Genomic DNA, 24163 nt, shown 5'->3' with positions numbered 1-24163 from the left:
CAAGTCTCCTCTGTGTGTATAGATTTGGAAGTCCCACATCACTACAACTAAAGCACATTTGAGACATGACTTATTCATGGAAATGTGTCTCTGGTCTGGTTCTTGGCTTAAAGCAAGCAAGACTTAAATCTGCAATTTATTTTAAAAAAAATAACAATTAAATATTCATTTGCATGTACTGTACTTTTCCCACAGCCTCACCTGGGCCTGTCACTTTGCATTATGTATGCATTACTAGTTAGATTACAGCATTACAGTCACGTGCATGTAAGAAAAGGGACACATTCAATATGGCTGTAAGATAAGCATAAAGAAGAAGTCACATGACGCAGCTCCAACAACTGAATCGTGCAGTCTCTGGTGAGTCACCTTGCTATGGATGATTTGATAATCGGTACATTCACACATCACTACAATAACACAATCCTATCCTATATGGAAAAACAGCGTGTGCAATGGCAAAAAAAAAAAAAAAAAAGCGCTCGGTAGGTAAAAAAGGATAGAGTGCAAAACAGTGAGTCATGCCTACATATATAGTTTATCCATGCTGCAGGGACACATTTAATTGCATTTTATCATCCAAAGAATACAAATGCACTGCACTGACTTATTCTGTTTAATAATTAAAGGGATGTGTTTGTACAGCGTGAATTGGTTCAACAATATTTCCAGCCAACATACCAGTTTGTATAGCTCTGATACGCTGATCTGATCCGGATCCACCATTTCAAACTCTTTTCTGGGAACAAGGTCTAAGCCAAGGTGTCTGATGGGAGAGGGATTTGGTGTGAGTAAAGAAAAACAGAGGGGGAAAAGACATTAGAGGTTTTAGCTCAAATGAAACAAAGGTGTCATATCACCATAATAAAATCTGCAAACATTCCTTAATAACAGTGGTTCTGAGTGCACACCACTTACTCCACAATTTTCATCAAGTTGAAATTTACCTGAAACTTAGCATAATAATAGTCACTATAAATCCATATAAAGCTCACGAATAAATCCAAACAAAACATACTCGGGAACATTAAATAGCAATTGCTAAGATTGCTAAGCGATTGCCTGATTTGTTACAGATTTAGCAGCTAATTTTCCTCACGTGAATCTTGGTTAGCTGACATAAATATATACAGTACGGAGCAGAAATACACAAGAGAAACACCTGCCCTTAACCATTTTAACCCAAATAAACCATATACTGTGTACAGGTTGGTGTATCACCCACACAGAATAAAAAAAAGTTAATTTTTTTAAGGCTACAGCACCACATCCAGCAGACAATATTAGATCATTTTATTCCAGCAGTTCAGTAAGACATTTCTGTCATCCCTGGAAACCCGTAGTAGAACGAGGATTTATGGGTTTGAATGGTACTTAACCACTCAACATGAGTTTGCATTATAGTAACCCACTAAAGGGATTAAGAACAGTACTGGAATAATTGTGCTCTGTTGCCAGGTACAGTTGTCTCATGTGGTTGCATCTCATACTGTAACTCTTGACTTAAGCAAAACTGTGCAGCCTTAACTCGTGAAGCACTCTGCGCGGACCATGAAATTAGATCACTGCAGCTCTCAGATCAGCATGCACCACACACTGACCTCAACTCGCATGATAAACGACTCCATACTTTAAGAGTTTGTATATTTGATTCCAAGCACGATATGCACAAATATTGACCAAGTAAAGTTGTTTAAAGTGAATTTTATGGCCAAAAATCTCTAAATCTGTTTTTAAACTGACAGATTTTCCCTCCACCTAGAGCTCTTCCTTGGCTGAACTGAAACCCTCGCATCATTATTTCTGTTATGGATGCCTGTCACAGCTCAGTTGGAAGGGGTTTGAAACTGGCAACAGTAAGAATATGGCTTTACAGTTCCTCCGGGGGGATTTGCATTGACTTTAAGCTGCTTCAGATTCACTCATCTGCTAAATGACCATAAAATTACATCACAGCAATGCTCTTACACACCCACTCATCCACTGTGGCAGATCTCTCCAGTGTCATTTGTATTTATTTTTTTATTCTTTGGTGGCCAGTAGTTTGAAACAAATGTTTGCTTTATAGCATGACTTCGCTTAACCCACTCTCTTAATCTCAGTGCACTCAGTGCGAGTGTTACTCACTCATTGCCCCAGTCAAGCCGTACGGTGATGTGGCGCTTGATCTCGCGAGTCTGGTCTTGGGCGAGGTGACCCTGGATCAGCTGCCGACGAAGGTCAATGAGCTCATTCATCACATGGCGCAGTTTATGGAATAGATCTACCTTGTGTTTCTGTATTTAAAGAAGGCAAAAAAGTTAGGTTTGGGATATACAAATTCACCAAAAAAAAACAAGAGATTAAAAACTCTCTCTCCATGGGTCTGAAATAAGAATTCAGTGATTTCATTTTACATTCAGGCCAAACAGGAGATCAAGACAAAATCATGCTTTGAATCCAGGCCTCTGCCAGCCCGTGCAGGCTGCAGAACAATATGTGTTGCAACTGAGTTTCAAGCCCACTGGTTTTGTTAATGAAACGGGAAAAAAAATACAGTTCCCTCACAAATCTGCTTTGACCTCATCACAGTAATGAATTTCATCACCATCTCTCACGGACCAAGAACAACAGTTTTAATTCAGGCATTCTCTGTTCTCCCTAATGGTATGACAAGCCCACATAACCACCCAGGTTTGTTTACATAAACGCAAAGATTAAACACCACTACGATGCCAATATAAATTTAATGAGGATAAACACTACATGCTTTCAAAGGCTGGTAGCTGCTGAAAACAAAGATTTTTGTCAGGGTTGATGAGCCCTTTCAGACTGCTATTTACGTGCATTATAATGGATACACAGCTATGCTTAGGCCATTGCTCCCGGAAGTAATACCATGAATTCTAATTGGCAACAATAAGGTGAAATGTATCAACATCTAGCCAATGCCGCATCCTACAGGGGGGTGAGCACCAAAACCAGCACTGTTAAATCAGGGCTTCATATTAGTCGAGCTTCAGAGGAAGTTACATCACCACTCCAATGCCGGAGGCTGCTTAGTTGCTCAGAGCATGAGCAGTCCTCAGTGAGAGGTTATGTAAAAACTCGTTGCCTGTTCTGCAACATAGCCGCTCAGCTCCCGAACTCAAAACCCTACCAACCACTTCTGCCTGCCCCCTCGACACTTAGCAGGATTAAGGATGCTTTAGGTTTCCAGTAATCACTTTTTGCCCGGCAAAGTAAAGGCTGAGTGAAGGTGGTGGATCTTAAGAAAGGCAGGCCAAGATCAATAAATGGCAGAATGACACAGCATGAAATTGCATACGACAGGTCTGTAGGCCATTATCTGTGTCCAACCACCATGTCTGTTCTACATAGATAGTACATGAAAATACAGGGTGACAGTCAGAACGACATGGAGTGGAGAAATATCTTAAGGAGATGTCGCAGGACTATATTTCTAGCGAATCACTACTTCTGTCGGCAAAACCTTATTTTACCAGGTGTTGAATTGTGAGCAGGAAAGAAAACATGATTCCATCAAACCACTTAGGGGAATGCAAATGAAGCAACGGTGGATGCATTTTCTTTGCGAAAGCTGTTTTGTCAAATCCCTTGGAAATCTTAGTAATCTCAGGTCCACACGCACATTTATTGCTTGGTGGTTTGTTTTGATATAAGCAAGATGTACTGTAATATACCGCTACTGACCACATAGAGCTGCTTCCACAAAACGCCCCATTCCTGCAGTGTGGAGGTGGTCTCTGTGATAATAGGGTCCTCGAGGGGTACCACCGTCTCGCACAGCCTACAGCGAAAAAACATGAATTTCAAATCAATCCCTGAAGCATCAATACAACTGGTACAAAAAAATATTCATACTACACAATATGAAGACTCGTCTTAAAATTGCAGCATTTGCCTCTTTATTTTAGAAAAGCTGCATAATGAAAATGTTGTATTTAGCATGAAACTGTGTTTTCAACATATAGTTTTCTTTTTCAGCTGTTCTTTTGTAGGTTTGCTGCTGTGCTTGGGATCATTGTCCTGCTGCATGAGCCCTAGACTCTAAAATACTTTGGTATACAGAGGAGTTCGTGGTCAACTCAACGACTGCAACATACTCAGATTTTGTGGCAAATCCGGTGCGTAATGGCCAAACATCTCCACTTTGGTCTCGTCTGTCCAAATGACATTCTTCCAGAAGTCTTGTGGTTTGCTAAGATGCAGCTTTGCAAACATAAGCCGTGCTGCCATGTCCTTTTTAGAGAGAAGAGACTTTCTCCTGGAAACCCTTCTAAGCAAGCCATACTTAAATATGGTCTGACACTAGGGTGAATTTGCTTGGACTTTCACTCCTGAGACAATGAGCAGCTTTCATGAATGCTTTCTTATTCCTCACTGTACCATGATGGACTCTGTATTGCTTGGAAATGGCCTTATAACCCTGCCCACACTGATGAGTAGCAACGGTTACTTCTTTAAGATCATTGCTGATACCTTTCCTCCTTGGCACTGTGTTAATACACACCTGAATGCCCCAAACCATAAAACTGCAAAAACTTCTGCTTTTACACATTTGCTGATGATTAGTGAATAAAATGCATTTGAGTAGCTGCACCTAGCTGCTACTTAACCTACCAGTAAGGGAGTACTTAGTTTTGACATGCTCTTTATGGATTTTGACTCAATTTTTTGTTGGAATAAATAATAACACAATATAAGATGTCATGTTTTTCTAGCTCATCTCAGATTATATTTATTGTAAGACCCGCCAAGGACCACGTGATTTTTATTATGTTCTGATATGTAAAATCTTAGAGTTGAAAGAGGGTTCACTTTGTTTTACCATGACTGTACATATGATAAATGATTAATAGAGAACAATAAAAAGAAATGCCTCTCTTTTAATAAATTCTTTGGTGTTATCTAAAACATATTCTGAAGTAGGTCACATCAAAGAACATACACTATTTCTATTGTACACTATCAGATTTAAATTATAATATCAGTATGAATACTGGAGATCCTGGTGTTGGTATCACACTGAAACTTAATTTAATGGTATTTCCCACTCCCAGCTGTCTCCAGATTAGCTAAGAAATGGGTGAAGTCACAATTACACATCAATATAACTGTTTCAATGAGGAATTATGTAATTATTCTCTGAATGCAGTTAGGAAACAGGGTGGAGCTAGCCAATAAAAACCATAACACTCATCCTTCTTGTGTGACCACATTCATGGGGAAATATTAAAGCAAAGGTTAGATGCTTGTGAAGCTCTGGCTTCCAACTTTTATACTGTATAACATTTTAGAACAACGCAGGCATCTCCATTCGTTGCACAGTGAGTGGGGGTGATTGTCTGTGGTGGGGATGCTTTGGGAGAACTACACAGATGCAGTAGGTGTGTCAGCTCATTAACTCCATGAGACAGCAAAGCAGATTTCCCAAACTGCAGCTCCTGGAGCGAGGAAGTATAATAATGTCAATTTTGAAGCCTGTACTTTTAATTGTTTCGGTGAAAATGAGAGTTTTCCTGCTATGTGGTAACTCAAATGGAGGATGGTGATATAAGAGCAAACTCCTGATTCACACTGAGCTACAGAGCTCTTCTGCCTGTTTTTCTCTGTTCCGTTCTGGCCCCGCACACCCATGGCCGGCTATTGTTACCAGATGCATGTAGAGGACTGCAGTGTACAGTGTGTGTGTGTGTGTGTGTGTGTGTGTGTGTGTGTGTGTGTGTGTGTGTGTGTGTGTGTGTGTGTGTGTGTGTGTGTGTGTGTGTGTGCGTGCATGTCAGCAGCTGTCAGGTGGTAATTCTCCAGACGATGGCATTGTCACTAATCAGTGGTGAAGCAAAATTAGATGGCAAAGGAGGGAGGGATCTGCATCCACTGACATTGATCAGTTGATTAATCAGTATCACACTGGCTGTGTAATGAGAGAAAGAAAGCTCCATCAACTCTATCAGCGCCAATAGATCTGACCAGTAAAAACAAACATATCACCCTCTTGTCATCCAGCAGTATGTCTCAATAAAGGCCTGATTTTGATGGTGATGGATCACTGCTGCTGAAGTTGTACATAACATCATTGGCAGTGTATTTCGAGCAGCACACGCCCTTCTAAATGAAATTCTCAGTACTGCAAAGGATTTTACTTTAACTGTGTCAACTTAAACATAAAAAAGTCATTTACACATGATGACATGTTTCTTTTATGCAAAAGGTGTTCCTTCACCCTAATTTTAGTGAAGCTATTGGGATTGACGCTGGCAGAAGGGCTTGCCAATATAAATCTGTCAGTCTCTGACACGCTATGCATACCTTTAGAAATGCTCCAAATTAGGCTGAATGAGAGTAAAAAGCACCATAATTATCATAGTGATTGTTTCCAAAACAATACACTTTATCTCTTACTGATGGAGAAAACTCTATAAATCCAATTATGCCACAAAACAGTCCAAAAAACATAATTAGTTTTATTTACTAGCAGATCAACTCCTTAAAGCCACCCGCTGTTAATAAAAAGACTAAATTGGACTCTCAATTGGACTCTTACAGTGAAAATTGTGCAGGGATTCAAGATCACGTGCAAAGACAAGCAAACAGCAAAGGGAAAAAATAGTTATGCTGTTATAGTTTGATATGTATGCATCCTAATTACAAAGTAGGGAACTTTTTTGCAACTGCAGCTGTTGCTAACAATATAGCTGTGGTCTGGGTATCTTAAAATGGTTTACAGCATTCGTGTCTTGAGGGGCTCGAGGGCCTCGAGGGCCTGTGCTATTACAAGATGTATAATTTAGCTCCGCTAATCTTGCTTAACAGGACTGTTTGGGTGTGATTTGATCACATTTATTTAACAGCTCAGGGAAAATGTGCAAAACACTGCACTACTATTGATGTACACTCAGTGAAATGTTGCTAAACTTTGATTTGGGAAATATGTGGCATTGCTTTATTTCTAACCTCTGCTGGCTGTGAAAAAAATGCATAAAAAGTACTTAAGACAACCACATCAGTTCTACTTTTGTCACAAACATGTCTGCTTTTCTAAAGAGTTGATCAGGAAAATACGCTCACTTGTGTTATGCCTGTATTAACTCCTTGTTAAGCCAATGGTATCAACATAATGCATTTAGACATATAGACATGGTCAAGATGAAGAATGGGGAAAAGGGGATTTAAGTGGCTTTCCACGTGACATGGCTGTTGGTGCTAGACAGGCCGCTCTGAGTATTCCAGAAAGTGCTGATCTACTGCAACTTTCCCAAACACCCATCTCTGAGGTTTACAGAGAATGATCTGAAAAAGATAAAATATGGCAGTTTTCTGGGAGAAAATGCCTGGTGGATGCCAGAGGTCAGAGGCGAATGACCAGACTGCTTGGAGCTGATAGGAAGGCAACAGTAACTCACATAATCACTTGTGTTACAACCAAAGCAGAAGAGCATCTCTCGAATGCACAACACATCACACGTTGAAGCAAATAGGTTACAGCAGAAGAAGAACACCACATCGGGTGCCACTCCTGTCAGCTAGGAACAGGAAACTGAAGCTGCAATTCGCACAGGCGCACCAAAATTGGACATCATTGGAAAACTGTTGCCTGGTCTGTTGAATTATTTCTGCTGTGATGTTCAGATCACCTAAATATGTGAAAGCATGTTGTACCTTGTATCAACAACTCAGGTTGTTGTTGGGGGCGTTATGGTCATGGGTATATTCTCTTGGTACACCTCAGTACCAAGCTGAGTAACGTTTAAATGTCACATAACACCTGAGATACTTTGTTACCTTTTTGCCTTCCACACCCATAGTGCAGCCATCTTCTGATGGCTGATCCAGCAGGATAACGTGTCATGTCAAGTTCAGATAATCTACAACCATTTTCTTAAACTGACATTGAGTTCACTGTACTCAAATGACCTCCACAGTCACCAAACCTCAATCAAGCAGAGAGGTGGTGAAACAGGAGATGCACATCATGGGTGTGCAGCTGAAAAATCTCCATTAAGTGCGTGACGCTATCATGTCAACATGGATCAAAATCTCAGAGAAATGTCTCCAGCTGAGATATTTACGGCCTTTACATAAAGTAAAGTTATGTTTCTGATATCAGTTATAATGCTTCATTCTGTTTCATTTGCAAGGGAAAGTCGTCCTGATGAGTTCCTATTTTGGGACAAGAATGCTATCAGCTAGAGTGGACACCCTGTGGTGCAGTTTGAAAATCAGATTTGAGACTGACATTCTGTGCTCTATTTAGGATGCTGCACATGCTTGAATAAAAACACTCAATCATACAGCTTACCCTCTGTTTGTCACTGTAGATTTCTTCAAGTGGACATAGCTGACTGGGAAAATACCCTGTGGATGGAGGACAGAGCAACGATGTTATTGGGTGTGACAGGATTACATGTCTAATTCTCCAGCACCATGTGACCAAACCTATTGTGTTATGTTTGTGTTATTAGGTAGTCTATCCTAAACCGTGTTAGCTGCAGCAACTGGACATTTTTTAATTCATTTTGTTGCTGGCAAAACATTATATGCTGAGAGAAGTGTAATAATTGCTTTACATGTATTTTTACATTTTCTGCTGTGTGTTTAGAATTCCTGTAAAAAGGTGCAGAGACAGGAGGCAGAGCAAAGTGCAGGATACCTATTGTGTGTTGGCTTAGCGGCAGAAGGGCACGAGAGACTGAGTGGTGCTGGCTGCCACCCTTGCAGTTCATATTTCTTATTCTAATCTACCAGATGTGAAGAATTGGCCAGAGTGAGCACAAGTAATTCTCTCAGCTCGGAGAGAGTATGGGGGCGAATAAACGTGGGCAGCGGAGTACATAACAAAATGGAGGGGTGTTAGTAAGAACTGTAAATAGCTGATGAGAGTAGAGAAGGACAGCATGTAGCCACTAACACCTACATTTACCAGGACTGGACAGCATTTGTGTTTTCTTTAAAACACTCCAGCAACACTGCATATTACTTAAGCTTCTGACACTTCATTTTTAAGCAAACTGAGACACAATGAATTGCAAAAATTACCCTCAGCTTTTATCTTTCTAACAGCAGATTTGGTATTTTGCTTCTGATGGCATTGCTTTTATTATGAACATGCAACATTTAGGCAACATTTAGATATCTGCTGTTAGCACAATGAGTTTCCACACTGCTGTGCTGTGGTGAGCAATGATGCTTGCTGAACACTTCCATACTCTATGGGAGGCAGATATATGTTAACCATGTAGTATTGAATTAGTGCAGCTATTGATCTCTCTTAGCTGTGATGGCGCTAACTGTGGTGCATCTACAGCCTCTTCCCACTGAGCAGATAGCAGAGGATTTATCTTAATAATGACGCCGCATGAACAGACTCTCAACAGAGAACTAAGACTTTTAGATTTGGCCTCTCCGTCTCGCCTTTCAGCTGAACTTTCTTTCTATTTGCACTTCTCCCGTGTAAACTATCTGTGATATGGATTAGAATTAAACTGAAGTTATTAGGATTTTTTAAATAGCTTGTTTTGGTAAAATGAAGTTAATAACTGCACCATCTGCTGGTTGAAAGGAAAAAACAATTTGAATCGTCCACAGAATTCTGCTCATGGAAGCCAGAAGCGGTACATATTTTACTACAGCACAGCATATGCATAGAACATATCTATATTGCACTTTTTCTTTTCTCATCATCATATATTCTTTATTTGTGAATAAAACATTAAAGCTGTCATATATCTGCACCATAAAGTCAGAACATCTTGGTTAAAATGTGTCTTTTTAAAAGCACCTCTGGAAAATACAGGTCAGGAATCTTCTATTTTTGTCAAATCAAAGCCATATTCGATAAGTTCATCAGCCATTAAGGTCTTTGTTGTCTAGACACGGTTATTTCTGGTGGTGCACATCTCTCATATCGCATTATCATTCACAAAAAAACGATTAAGGCTTTGATAAAAGCTTCGTGTGGAGCTCACATTCTATTGCAGGGCAGCCATTTTTATAAACGTGTTCATGACACTTGATTTGTCTGCTATAATCTTAACTTTACTAGTCTGCAGTCTTTGAAAAGTGCTGAATTATTAAAGGAGCCCACACTTGCAGAGATATAACACATCGACTGCTAACAGTGTCTTTTTGCCTTTGCATGCAAATAAAAATATGAGTCTTACAATGCCTTATGCTGACCTAATTTCAATGCAGAATAGTGAAGGTATGGAAATTATCACACTATTAAAAGTGATTAAAGATGCTCTAATTACCTTGATAGAAGGCTTCTTGGTAGAGAACCCTCTGTACCAGCCTAAAGAAAGAGGGGAATTCACATGAGAAAGGTTCACCCTCACAAAAAATAACAATAATATAATAAAATGTTAATCTTTCAAGTCTCCATTCTGCTGTGTCTCCATTGGTTTGAAGAGTTTCAAAGTGAAATGTTTTAACTCATGGTCTGGATACTAAATAGTCAATGTAATTACATGAAATAAACAAATCTATGACAATAATATCTAAACTATCAGGCTAGTTCAGCATTATATGCTTTGTAGACTCAAACAATATCAGTTATACAACCGTCTTTCAAAAAATGGTAATAAGGTGTTTAATGTAAATAAGAACAAAATGCAGAGATTTGTGAATCATTTAAAAGCTAACATGCCAGTTTACAAACTGAGACAGTTTATTGGTTTTCACGGTGTATTGAATGTTTTCCAATGACAGATTTGGAGTCACTGAATATTGGTTTTCAGCCTTTTTCATTTTAATGTAAAGAGATTTCTTCAGAGTCACAGAATCTGTTACTAGTAATAGAAATAATCTGGCTATGATACAGTTTTTACATTTGATGTTATCGTAGTTAATGGTTTGCAAGTCAGTCTGTTCAAATGTACTAGTGTTTTTAAGATTTACACAGGGTGCTAACTCTTTTTTATCATTTAAGCCTTTATAGGGCACTAACTGAAATAGCTGTAAATTCAAACTGTCAGCACCAGAGTTTTTGGAAGGTATTATAAGAAGCTTTTTGTACTGTTTTGCAAATTTTTTTCACTGTTTTGTGGAAAATCAAGCTACCATATCTGGTTAATCACCCAATTAACCAGACTAAGGGTTAAAACCGCATCAATGGTATGAGTCAAATTCCTGTTATCTATGTCACTACAGTCTCTAAAAGATAAGCCTCAGAGTTATTATTTTTACTGTTTTTAATTTGAAAAGAACAATTGTTCAGGGAGACAGGAAATCCGTCTGGAACCAAACAACTCTTTATAAAAAGACAAAGTAAAGTGTGCTTCACAACCTTTAGACAGTTAGCATCTTCTTTTAAATTTATTTTGGCAGTATAATGTTGTTTTCTTTCTTACCATCAGATAGTGCTTTGTTTTTTGTTTATTTGGCCCAAAAAGTAGTGACATTACTCATTCTAAAAAGTAAACAGCAAACCCAATAAAAGCACGTAATAATAAACTAGTTTAGATAACTGAAAAGGAATAAGCTCCATTATACATTCAGTGTTGACATAAGAGACCGGGCTGATTTTACCTTCACTCTTTTCCAGGATCTGTACAGTTTCCCCAATCTCCAGGACCAACGCCTGGCATATTGGTGACCGGAAGTTGCAGATTACTGTGCAGAAGGAAAAAAAAACGAATCAAATGATTAGATATCAAGTCATGAAAAAGCATTTAGCCATACAGCACTTTTTAATGTAACTGCTGTTAACAAAAGTCACATCACAGATTTAAGATCTATGCTTGCTTTCATCTTTGTGGCCTCTGATTGAGCAGGGAACATCCCTCTTCACTGTCATGTCTTCACACGGCATGTGTTTTGGGTTTGTATCGGGGCAGTCAATGCATCGCTTTAATAAGCTGTTTAATGCAAACATCTAAACACAGTGTCACACAGGAAGCACAGCTTAGCGAACTGTAAACAAGCTCCCACCCTGAAGTGGGTAGTCATTTTAATAAGCAATTAATTCTTAAGCGACCTGATTTTTTCTTATGTTAAGTTAATTGAACTATCCCAAAAATAGAGCCCACACAAACTGCTAAGTAATACTGCTAAACGGTGATTTATCACAAGTTCTTATTAGCAGAAATCTTTCATGCCACCTGCTTTTTTTTTTGCTGTACCAGCTTCAGTAACAGCCACTGACTCAAACGCTGATGACATGATTATTCTTTGGGGAGAAGAAGCCACAGTGAAGGCCTTAAAAATTGCATCAGCTCTGGAGCTGGATTTTGTCTCTGCAGCACTGCAGCTCGGCAACATGAGCCACGGAACAAACAGTATACAAGCCCCAGTAAAGACAAACTTGTTTAATAATGACGGCACTCCGCTGATGATTTTAAAAACCTACAAATGGTGGCCCTTCAAGGAGAGTTTGGCGTGAATCATTATGCTAATGAACTAGCCAGGGGAACCAGTGAGGGGGAGGAAGGGAAGGAGGAGCCTGAGCTCAGCTCCGTTGCCTGTTTGAGGATAGCGAGCGCTCAGTTCCTGTGCTGGGGTAACTATGGCAACAGATCATCACAAACTGGAGGGCTTTCTTCACTGTAACTGCTGCAGGATCAGGGCATTTTAAAATGGCAAGCTTATGGATGCTGCATTGCACTAGAGTTCAGATGTATTAGGAAGAGAGATGGGCAGACTCAAAGAGCATCCTTGTCACCTTTTCCGTTCTGCCTCCGGTCAGGGCTAAGTATTTCCTATTTCAGAGTCCTATTCTTTAATGGACTCGATTTCATTTGAATTGCAAAACCTGCACTCACAGCATCTGAAAACTCTTCAGCGGAGGCCACGTCAGAACAAGATGAGATTGTCATGTTAGACAGAGTTGGGCACAGAACGCAGGCTCATATTTTCAAAGTCCTCCCTCACAAAACCTCCAAGCTGTGTAAACACACAGACACACACTTGTTTCATTGTGCCTAAGAGCTGCGGAGCATTAGCATATCTTCAAAACATAACCAACAAAATTCAGCTTCAGACTTCGACATGTTGAACGTAGGATGTTGGAAGGAATGACGGGACAGGGAGTAGAAAATGTTGGCAAAAAGCAAACATTTTCCACTCCGCAACAGTATACCAGCCCAGACTGTCCCTCTATTTAGTTGAATTCATGATCCACATGGCATCTGAGGGCTGCTATTGTGTAACCAGTAAATCATTGGAAGGAATTATGGGGATTGAGCACAGCAGGAGACTCCTGCTGTCCTCTCACCTACATTGTTCCATGTATGATATAAATACACGTCGATTCTTCCATAAGAGCCACCTGGTTTCATTTATTTGTCAGCTATTAAACACATCTTTCTGAAAGTTTAGCTTTGGGAGTCTAGCTTCTAGGTTGTGACTTTCAGAGCTGAGTGAAAGCACAAAAAGGATTTTCATAAATAATTTATAATCAGCAGCAAATGAGTGAAAATGAGCTCATGGCTTTATCATTCTTTCAGAAAGTGTAAGCGCAGCAATTTTCCAGAATAATGAATTCAATCTAAGTTAGAAAGAGAACCGCACAGACAAACGTACATGCTTACTGTATTGCATCAACAGGCGAAAATACAAACTCAAAGCTTTTAAGAGTTCAGTATTCTGTGTTGGCACAGAGAATGCAGACAAGCTGCAGTTGGGTTTCTATGACAGCACTCAGCCTTCATCATAAACACCTCACATGTGACAAAAGAGGCACAATCCTTGGATTATCTTATGCGAAACGTTCCAGCGTTATAGCCGTCAAGCATCACACTGGTCACCTACTACAGAGAATCACCGAGGGGGAGTAGACTCAAATTGGAGAATGTGAATCACGCCATCGTGAGAATCGTGAGACTCGCTCACACTTTTCCTCTGTCGGGCCATTACTTTCTAACTCACTTCTTTTCACCAGCAGTGCTGTCACCAATGGTGTGTAGGAAAAAGGCTAATATAATCAGAAAATGTGGGAACAGACTCAGCGTGGTTTTTGAAATAGTAAGCTGACTGCATGAGTGAACACCAAAGTCCCCCTTGACTCAATCCTGTAGTGATGAAATGGTAAATGGTAAATGGCCTGCATTTGTATAGCGCTTTGCTCAGTCCCTAAGGACCCCAAAGCGCTTTACACTACATTCAGTCATTCACCCATTCACACACACATTCACACACTGGTGACGGCAAGCTACATTGTAGCCACAGCTGCCCTGGGGCGCACTGACAGAGGCGAGGCTGCCGGACACTGGCGCCACCGGGCCCTCTGACCAAGTGTAAAAGTGTCTTTCAAGCAATGATTGCAGATAAATGTGGCAATTGAGAACCCCAAACTTCCAACCCATCCACATCTCCACAGTGTTAAAAGAGAGAATTGTAGCACCACAAACACTTTGCCGAAGTCAAAGCGTTTGTCACGTATCAGATTTGGATCAGCTAAGCAAACACCAATACTAATGAAGAGGTGTAAATCCAGATTAAAAGAAAGGATAGACTCTTTTAAAGCAAACGTATTTAACTCTTGCTGTTTTAAATTCATTGTAATACACTGAATTAAATGAACAATTTTCCACTGAGTCTGAAACTTCAGGGAGGTTAAAATACCCAAATCCATTTCTACTAGTTGTGTAGAAAACCGAGAATTATGATAAAAATGACTAAACATTAACAGACCATTAAACATGAAAGAAAAACGTGCTGTGAAACAATGCAATAGAAACAGTAGAAACAATGATTAAAAGTTAAATATCAACAGATATTTTTATGTGAAATTGGCACATTCCAGAAATATGGATGCTGTGTTTAGAATTTATTCGTTTCTCGGTGATGCTGTTTGCTTGTCCATTTGCGTTAAAAAACAGTAAGTCACATTTTGAGTTTATCTGCTATCAGTGACATTACTAGCTGAGATGACAGGATATGCACTCCGTCCATAAAAATATTTTACTCTACACGCTTGTTTAGCATCAGTCTATTGTGTGTTTGTTTAAGTCTCATCTTTGACCTGTTTTCCTTGTCTACCCTTCTCTTTCCTGTTACTCCTGAGACATGTCTATCTCTGAAATAAAATCAATTCTCCCTTTGTACAACAGACGAAGGAGATGTTTGTATTGCTTCCAGTGTAAACACTGACTGTTGCTGTCATGTGCTGAAAAATGTTTCACTGCTATATGTAATAGAGTGACATTTTAAACAGAGCCATATGGCCTTGCTTGAGAAGTAGTGATAGACACATACAGTGCCTAACTGCATGATGGCCCGCAGGGGAGAAATATTCTGCAGAGAAGGTGGTAATGCCATCAAAAACCTGCCAGTACAACAGTAAACACTGTTATGGATTATAAATTGTCTGCTGTATTTTCAAACAACTGAGTGCTAATGGCACCACTGTAGTGAGAAATGCTTTATCAAAGAGGACACTATGCTCATCTATGCTGCAGTGATGGCGTGAACTTATTTACATGTGTTTCCTTTTGCCTTTTAGTTCCAGTGAGCCATAACAGGTAGAACGTATGCACACTATGGAAGTCCTGCTTTCCTGGATTGAATAGTCCTGTCCCAGATCTCTGGTAAGTTAAAAATTACACAATGGTCTTTGGGCTTCGCCCACTGAGTCATGGAGTTCAGCACGACTTGAATGCACACTCACTTGCTGAGACACGTTACTGCACCGAAGTCTTGCCAACCAAGCGATTTCTGCCACAGAGGCAGAGGAGCATTTCACTATATCTGCTTCCAAATTAGTGTCCCAGAAATCTAGCCATGCCACCCAACTGCAGGAGTGTGTGTAACTTTTAAATTCCTGTGTACACGACTGTCACACCATTAACACTACCTATTTTTATTGTTTTATTGCTAGTGACAAGTTAGCAAAGCGACAAGACAGGAAACGTAATAATGATAAGCTGATCCTGTGGCCGTGATGAAACGAGCTTGCTAAACTTTCCACTGCAGATATAGGAAGGATGGATGAAACTGGAGAAATGCTACTTTGGGCGGATGTCTGTAATCCCACTGTCAGCTGAACATTATCTCTGTCTTTTATTCTGTCATGAAAACATTTTATCCTAAACTTGTCTGTTTCAGACGACGGCCTTGACTGCTTGATTATTTGGTGCTTTGCATCTGAGCCACATCCATGTAGCCACAGATGAAGACATCTGATTCATTTCTCATGTGGGCAGGTACTGACTTGCAGTCTGAGCTCTTTCCAATTAAAATGTAAAGGAATATTGCTGCCTATATGAGAAAAATCCATCAGTGACTCATTTGTGCACAAGAAAAAGGAACATTTTCAGCTTGTAGGAAGAAAAGATTTCAAGAAAACTAATTTTAGGCTTGTGATTTAACAGTAATCATTTCAATATTATGTTATTGTGTTATTTTTAACTCCTGGCATCCTCAGAGTTATGTTATATCACAATGTTTTAGCATAATGGCTTGTATTTTTAGCTACTTTTGACAAACTGAGAACTAATTCCTATCTGAAAAACAAGGCAAATTATTATAAACGTAACTGTGCATTAGGATAAACTACACTGGCCATTTTAAAGTTAGGGTAAACAGCACTAGCAGATATAGAAACAAAAATTTCCGACATAAACACAAACAAAAACCAAACAATGCGGAGGCCAGGATTGTAAGAAAGCCATTAACGTTTCATGAGGGGTCTTCAGCTGCCTCCTTTTAAATGGAGCCTGTGAAGATAACAGAAAAAAGAAAGGCCCGGTTGGCTGCTGACGGACCACATCTCTGTTTCATATCTGCGCATGGTAATTTGGGTAATATGAGAAAATATTACACGCAGTGACATAATAAGGCAAGAAGATAGGGGGAAAATGCAAAATGGTGCCACTAACACCACAGATGAGGCAGGAGAGGGACTGATAGCAGGCTTTTGGGGCTGTATTACCATTTATCGCAACAGTTCAGCAGCGTGGGCTTCATCTGCAGTGATGCCGGAGAAATACTGAACCTCGCGAGCCAGCATGTTGTCTGAGGCAGAGGGGGGATATTCACCGGAGCGATGTGTTCAGCTTTCACAAGGTACAGTGTGTACCGAGTAGGTACACGGTGGCTCTGCTTCCCCGCATTTCAGCACCGTGGACAGCGTCATCTCCAGATTCCAGCACCACGGACAGCGCCAGGTCACTCCGCACTGACTGGCGCGTTGGCTGCGCCGAACTGTTGCTTCCACCCCCCCACCCCCCCCCACCACCAACACAAAACTACCTTCTCCTCCCCTGTTAAAACACCCCCCACCCCTAGATGTTTGCGCTTGGAAAAGTACTGCAGTGATTTCTGCGATGGACGGAAGGATGGAAGAACACGGGGACGATTAGATGCAGCAGCTGGAAGTGGTGATGTTATGGTAGGGCTGCCGCTTGGGGTTCTCCGCCTGCGGTCTTTCTGAAACCATCATGACCAACGCAATGCCTCCAAAAAAAGTGTATATGTGTGGGCGTGTGTATGAAGGGGGGGGGGGGGGGGGGGGGGGGTATCATGTGCGACTCAGTACGAGTAGCCCTACAAGTATAAGAAGCAGCAGAGCATCTGGACATGACTCATTCCCCTAATGAAAACCCTCTGTAGTGTATTCTCGCCATAGTCACTTCGGGACTCAACAGTCAATTTATAAACACCTTCCGGGATCTTGTGACGGCATTTTTTTGCATCCACTGGTTATTAAATCGTGTACAGCTCGCTTTTGTTCTCCATAAAATGTTGTCATGAGCCCAGGATGCTGCTCAAAGTACACGCGCACACACACACACACACACACACAGAAAATGTAAAGAGTGGTACTTTGCAGTCCCTGCTGCTGCGGCACCAAGCACGTCAGTTTTATTGTTTTTGGGGGGGTTGTGGGTTTTTTTGTTTGTTTGTTTGTTTTTTTGTCTACAGGTAGACTTCAGCTTCACTCCAGCCTACACCTGTTGGAGGGACGCAGTCACGATGCCCCCTCGTGGTTTCAAAACAAATTGCGCCCTCCCCCCATTACACGCGCTCGGAAGAAGAAAAGGCTAAACCGCTACATTGACGCATTTTTATATATGTGTGAATAAAACCACCAAACTAAAGACTGGGAGCGCATTTAACGGGCCGCCTGCGGTTGTGTAAAGACCGTGATGGCATCTTTAAGGTGGCTGGTTGTAGGCTGTATCATCCCACGCAATTTCCCCTCTCTATGCAGGCACTGTGCGTGTATATCAGCCATTATAAGTCTGTGTTTTTCATTTGATGTAATGGGCTTAATAGTATGGGGGGGAAATCAGGCTGCATAGCCAATGCGGGATTTCGAAGAACAAAATTTGGGTGTTTTCTCTTGTAAAAACTGTCATCGAGAGGCTGAATGAATAAAGTCAAGTTTAAAAAAAAAACAGACAACAAAACTAGAAACCAAGCATCGTTAATTAGCATTAAAAAGGTGTTGTCGACTCACCAACTCCGATTTTCTCCTCTTCAGTAGGTATCCACATATTTGGTTATTTTCCCTTCGGTAGAGCAAGCCACATTATGTCGATATCGTGAGATGATGCTGCTAAAAATGAGAGCTCAAGGCTACAAATTATCCTGGTTGCTGATACATGGGACTACATGTCTCGACCGGAATCAGTATCCTGACGTTCGTGTGTAGAAGGGGGGAGGAAGGACCATCAAAGCCTCGATGTCTCAGCTCTATTATGTCCCGGCGTGTGTCTCTAGCCTGATGCAGTCTCTGTGTCCACCTAATGTAACGCACACACGCATATACGCACGCGCACGCGGTGAGCGGTTTTTTGTTCTCCACAAAAGAAATTTTTTTCTCTTTTTTTTTTTTATTGCAGACGCATTTCAGCTGGAACTGAGAGATTCGTTTTCCTCGAAGCTTATTTATTTATTTTCTTTGTGCTTCTCTTCTTTCCTCGGATTTCATCCGCTCAAGTCTGTCTCGTCCACAGAGAGCTACCCAGCGTGAACGCGCGGGATCGCTCGATAATTAGTAGGTAATAGGTCGCGATATTTGATCACCGGTCCAAACTGCCGAGTTGGTGCAAGAAAATACTGAGAAAACTGCAATATACCCAAAGCTGCGCCATCTTCGCGGTCGTCACATGACTTGTTTTGTCAACACTGATGTGTCAAGCATTTGCAAATATATGCACGATCTCTCTCTCTCTCTCTCTCTCTGTATGGTACTTTCATCCATCAAAAACACAAACTGCATTTTCTCCTGCTAGGACGCTCATGCTGACTGGCTGGCAGTCTGCCTCTCTTTGTGTGTGTATGTGTGTGTGTGAATGTTTTATTTTAGTGGAGCTGTTGGGCATAAAGAAAAGCTCCCAGTGATGCACATCAGGCCTGACCGTGTGGGGAAGTACCTCCTGGTTGAGTCATTTCAAAGAAACGGACCCACTACCCGCGATGCTTTGTCATAGTGCAGTCATGCTCCCACAAAGGAGAGATGGAACTTTGATCCTTTGAATTTGACTGATGGGTTTGGCAAGCTGGGTTTCCCAAATGACCTGCATCCCAACACCTCTGTCTGGTTTATGGATGGCTTTCACGGTCTGATATTTGACTTTCCATTATTTATTCACAAGCGTGGATTATAAAATCAAAGATTACTGGACATTAGTAGAGACTTAATTTTGGACATAGACTTAAGACTGCTGCACTCGAGAGCAGTTTGTGTTTTTCTTCTTTTTCCAGTCCACACATTGTTGAAATAAATTCCCAGGACTGAATATTAGCAGTTTAAGTGTTCAGTTACATTTTCATTTTCACACCTGGATGTTCAAATTATGTTTCAAAGCTTCCAGGCTGCTGGGAAAAAACTAGTGATCCAGTTCAATTCAGTTCAGTTTTATTTATATAGCACCAAATCACAACAATGGTCGCCTCAAAGTAAAGACCCTACAACAATACAGAGAAAAAGACAACAATCAAATGTTCCAAGTGCAAGCATGTGCTTTGGTGACAGTGGGAATGAAAAACTCCCTTTTAACAGGAAGAAGCCTCTGGCAGAACAAGACTTACAGAGGACCAGCCATCTGTAGTCATTAACGATATATTTGCCCATTAATATCCTCAAAGCTTAAAAAACCCTCACATTTAAATAAGTCAAAGCATGTACGTGTGCAAATAATATAAAATACCCAGGCCACACAGTAATTTTCCTTCAGGTTGCCAAAACCATAGCTCTTTAACAAATGAATGTGATCAACACTCAGCCGTGTAGATTTAAACAGCTTTTAGAGCAAACAGCTCGACTGTAAGCCCATTAATTTGGATTTTAGGGACATGTATATGATGCAGTGAATTTAGCTGAAACACTGGGTGTCACAGTATGACTCACTGCTTTTAAAATGCTGTGTGGGGTAATGAGTAACTCTATGAACATCAGTTTTCTGTGAAACTTCAAGGCCGTGGAGTTTGTTCATGAGGTATAAAAATCCCTGCAACCTAATGCCAGTAAATGCATTCATCCTAGAACTCCATCAATGCTTTTTCTCAAAATATTTGCTTTTCATCCACCGAGCAGACCGACATTGATTGAAATGTTCTCATATATGCAGGAAAATAATACACAACCAGAGAACTGATGTTTGAAATCAGATGAATGTGCAGCGGCGACTCATAAAATTTGTCGTACAGTATCTCAGCCACTGCTCAAATCACATGTGGTCATTTCAGTGCATTAAGCTGTCTTGTCCTATAGACAAGGCAGTCATGACTAGAAAAATAGAGTGATTTGGTGAATATTGAGCGTCCAGTGAGTTTGATGTAGTGTGGGAGGGAGGGCAGCATTCAGCAGGGTAATTTCTCTCCATCATAGCGATGCTGTGACTGACTCCCATCTGTCTATTACTTCAAGTGGAACACTGTGGGCGGTGTTCCAATCACATACATAAAGCTGCAGGAGTGCGGGGCATTTTGTAAGCCAAATATGCATCCCAGCTAATAAACATTTAAGGAAATAAACTCAGCAAAAAACATGTTCAACGGACACTAATTCATGCAAATGGTTAAAAAAAAGGACGTTTTATGTAATGCTAGATCTGAGAAATGGCTTAAACACCGTGTTTTACTCTTTCATTTAGGCATTAATATGTAGCTCCTTCAGATGCAGCAGCACTGCGAGGACGAGCCACGGGTCCACTGCAAACGTGGACTGACTGATACGGTGAGAGCTGCTATCTGTTTCAGCACTCCCAAAACCAGCAGACAATAAGAGGCAGCAGAGGAGGTAATAAGAAGCATGTGCTACCATCTCATCCATCATCTGCTTTCACAGCAACACACACATGCACGCACATTTGTATGTCTTTACACTCCTCACAATCATGCACTTTATGCTCCCCGGTACAACTAATCTGCCTTGGAAGCACATGGAAACGCATGTGCCTGTGCAGGCGCACACACATTTTAGGATACTTATTTGATCCATTGTAATGTGTTTCTGGTGACTATTTTAATGTGTTCTATTATTAGCTGTGGGGGAGGCCACAGGAAAACGTTTAGTGGCAAATTTCTGAATGCACACCAGTGAAGAGCTCTGAGGAAAGTCACCTAATCGAGAAACACTACGAGGGATATCACATAAATAAAGATGTGATTATTCATATGGATCTAATGTACAGCATAGCCATAAATGGATCTGGTGTAGTTTTTTTCCCATCCCACATTAAAACCCAAATCACAATAACTTTGAAGTGGATCTGCAATGGCTTTCCTTATTTCGTGTCATGTACAGTATATACTGCATCACAGCCGGTGTGAGAAGGAATGAGAGGGATAAAGACAAGTCAGGAAAAACAAATGTACTAAGAAAAAAGATCAGTAAATTAAATAAGCAAGTTAGTGTAACATATGTATAAATGAGAGGCAGTGAAAAGAAAAAAGAGCCCTAAGATCGTGGTGCAGCTGAGCTGGTCAGAGTCAGAGTGTGACTGCGGGGAGGAGGGAACTTCTACAGCCAAACTCACTGGGCCCAGGTGTAGCTCATAAGGCTAATTACCCTCCCATTAGCTCCTGCAAGACAAAGCACAGCACAATACAGAACAGACAGACTCAGTACTGTGATCACCTAGGGGTCGTCCAACTGTTCTAAAAGTTGATGCTCATATTAAACTTGGCCAAAGTTTTTAATATTGAGGTCAGCATATGTGAAAATAAACTCACGCTTCAGACTGCCTTAAACGCTGAGTTTTTCGGTTTCTTTTCTACTCTTGGTCTATATGAAGTCAGAGTGGCTGTTCCTAACATGGTAACCTGAGGCGCAAATATTTGGTGGTGAGCACAGTAGGCTGAACCGCTTATTCTTCAAACCTTTTGTTTGTGAAGAGCAACCAATTAGAAAGGAGCTGGCTTTAAAGAAGTGGAGATAAACTTCTCTAGTAAAGTATAGAGCTGGAAATGGAAATCGGTATAATAGATATGTCCAGTTTAGCTTTAATGTGGAAGTATTTAATCATTAAATTGTTCTTGTAATCTTTATATGATCTTCTCATTGAGAGCAAGACCTATTCTGCAAAAGAACAGAGTTCAACAGAGGAACCTGAAATAAAATGGCAACATTAGGTCAGTCATAGATGTAAACAAGCCCAAAAACAATTCAGGTGGTCATATTCTTCATGTACTTCTTTCATTTGCTAACCTTAGGGGTCTCCACTAGTGATGTGCGATACCACTGATTTCCTTTCCGATCCAGTAATACTCAGGATATTCATGTATCGCAAACCACGTCTCGGCTGTTTGTGGATGTAAAACACGTCCGCACATAACTCCATTTACGATCAGCCATTGTTGTGAGTGTGCACGCCAAGGGGCTGCGACACATTTATACAGCCATATTTCGCACATGACTATGAAAGGTGGAAGAGGAAGTAGTTCCTTCCAATTGTAGACAATCTGAAGGATATAGGTTATTTCCACTGTGTTCCTGTTAATGATAAACTACAAATTTACCCTAAATTACTAAAATATCGATATTTTAATGCGAGAATCGATTCTAGAACATAAATGACTGGTATCGGAGAAATCGATATTTCAGTATCGATCCGCACATCACTAGTCTCCACGGCAATCTCACTCCATCTTTAGCATCCCCTTCCATCACACCAACCCTATAGAAAGAATTACACTGACCTAATGTCTAAATTCATTCTGTTTACACAATGCAAAGTAATTGTCAGAGTATTTACTCATGTGGTATTAAGAAGTAACAATTCTACAATAGTAGTAGCATGTAGTGCCTTTGTTGCTATTAGGCACAGCACAGGATATATCCATAATATAGTACACATGATTAATGGCACAGTGGTTTTCTCATCTTGAAACACCTTTTTTAAATCTTGAAATTGCAAGCCAGTTGCTTCACAGTAAAAGTATAAAAAGTAAAAACTCTCTTCTTAAAAGATTTGCTCAAAGTTTTCCTTTGTTGGCTCCTTGTTTGAAGAACAATTAAATTTCTACCTTACTGTAAAAGTTCACAGTGTTTAAGATGCCTTTGCTATGCCGGACAGCCATTATCCAAGACGGGGATGTCAAAGTCATTTTACATCGTGGGCCACATACAGCCCACTTCAATCTTATGTGGCCCAGATCAGTGAAACTCCCATTTTTCTCAGTGTGCAGAAATGTAACTACACACTTAATCAATGAGATACTTTAATATAAAAAAAAAAAAGCACAATTTCAATAACAAATCTGTTTTTCTACATGATAAAGAAATGCTGTAAATTAGAGAAATCTATTAGCACGACTCACTGGGCTTAAACTGTAAGAAGTCAATTTGTAAAATGACAGGACTATCATTTAATTACATTGGTTTAGTATGAATGGCCATTGGGCAGCAAAAGCTATAACACTGAAAATACAATTAAAAGTCCGGAATTTATGTCCTCCTTTCCAAAGTCGTCCAACGAGCCAATTGGGGTCTTCGGCGGGCCAATTCTGTCCCCAGGCTTTATGTTTGATGCCTCTGATCTAAGAAAAATCTTTATTTTATTAAAGATATAATTTTTTTCCCCTCATTTCTTTCTTTATTTCTAGTAAAATACTTTAGATACATACAAGTTGTACATAAACTGTCAAGAAACTCAACGTACAAGCTTCCTTTTGGAAACGAAAACAGGTAAAAATAATTACAAGGCAAAAAACAAAAATCATGAAATGTCTGCACTGCACTGAAAGTGTGCATGTGCTTGGCATCAGTTTTCAC

General features: G+C 40.4%; 1 protein-coding gene across 3 annotated transcripts in view; it reads right to left on the bottom strand.

Annotated features, from left to right (window-relative positions):
• Positions 1-18840, bottom strand: part of LOC308407048 (dedicator of cytokinesis protein 3-like) — a 53884-nt gene extending 35044 nt beyond the window's left edge. For all 3 annotated transcript variants that reach the window (XM_080898443.1, XM_080898444.1, XM_080898445.1), the window contains exons 1-7: positions 18401-18840; positions 11530-11613; positions 10254-10294; positions 8303-8358; positions 3694-3790; positions 2128-2276; positions 682-766 (exon numbers count right to left, since the gene is read on the bottom strand). In XM_080898443.1, coding sequence (XP_080754569.1) covers positions 682-766; positions 2128-2276; positions 3694-3790; positions 8303-8358; positions 10254-10294; positions 11530-11613; positions 18401-18437 — 549 coding nt within the window. In that variant the 5' untranslated portion in view covers positions 18438-18840. The remainder of the gene's footprint in view (positions 1-681; positions 767-2127; positions 2277-3693; positions 3791-8302; positions 8359-10253; positions 10295-11529; positions 11614-18400) is intronic.
• Positions 18841-24163: the final 5323 nt, after the last annotated feature.

Source organism: Rhamphochromis sp. 'chilingali' (genome assembly GCF_963969265.1).
Source record: "Rhamphochromis sp. 'chilingali' genome assembly, chromosome: 12".
NCBI lineage: Eukaryota > Metazoa > Chordata > Actinopteri > Cichliformes > Cichlidae > Rhamphochromis > Rhamphochromis sp. 'chilingali'.
This window is presented reverse-complemented; position numbering and strand designations above follow the sequence as displayed.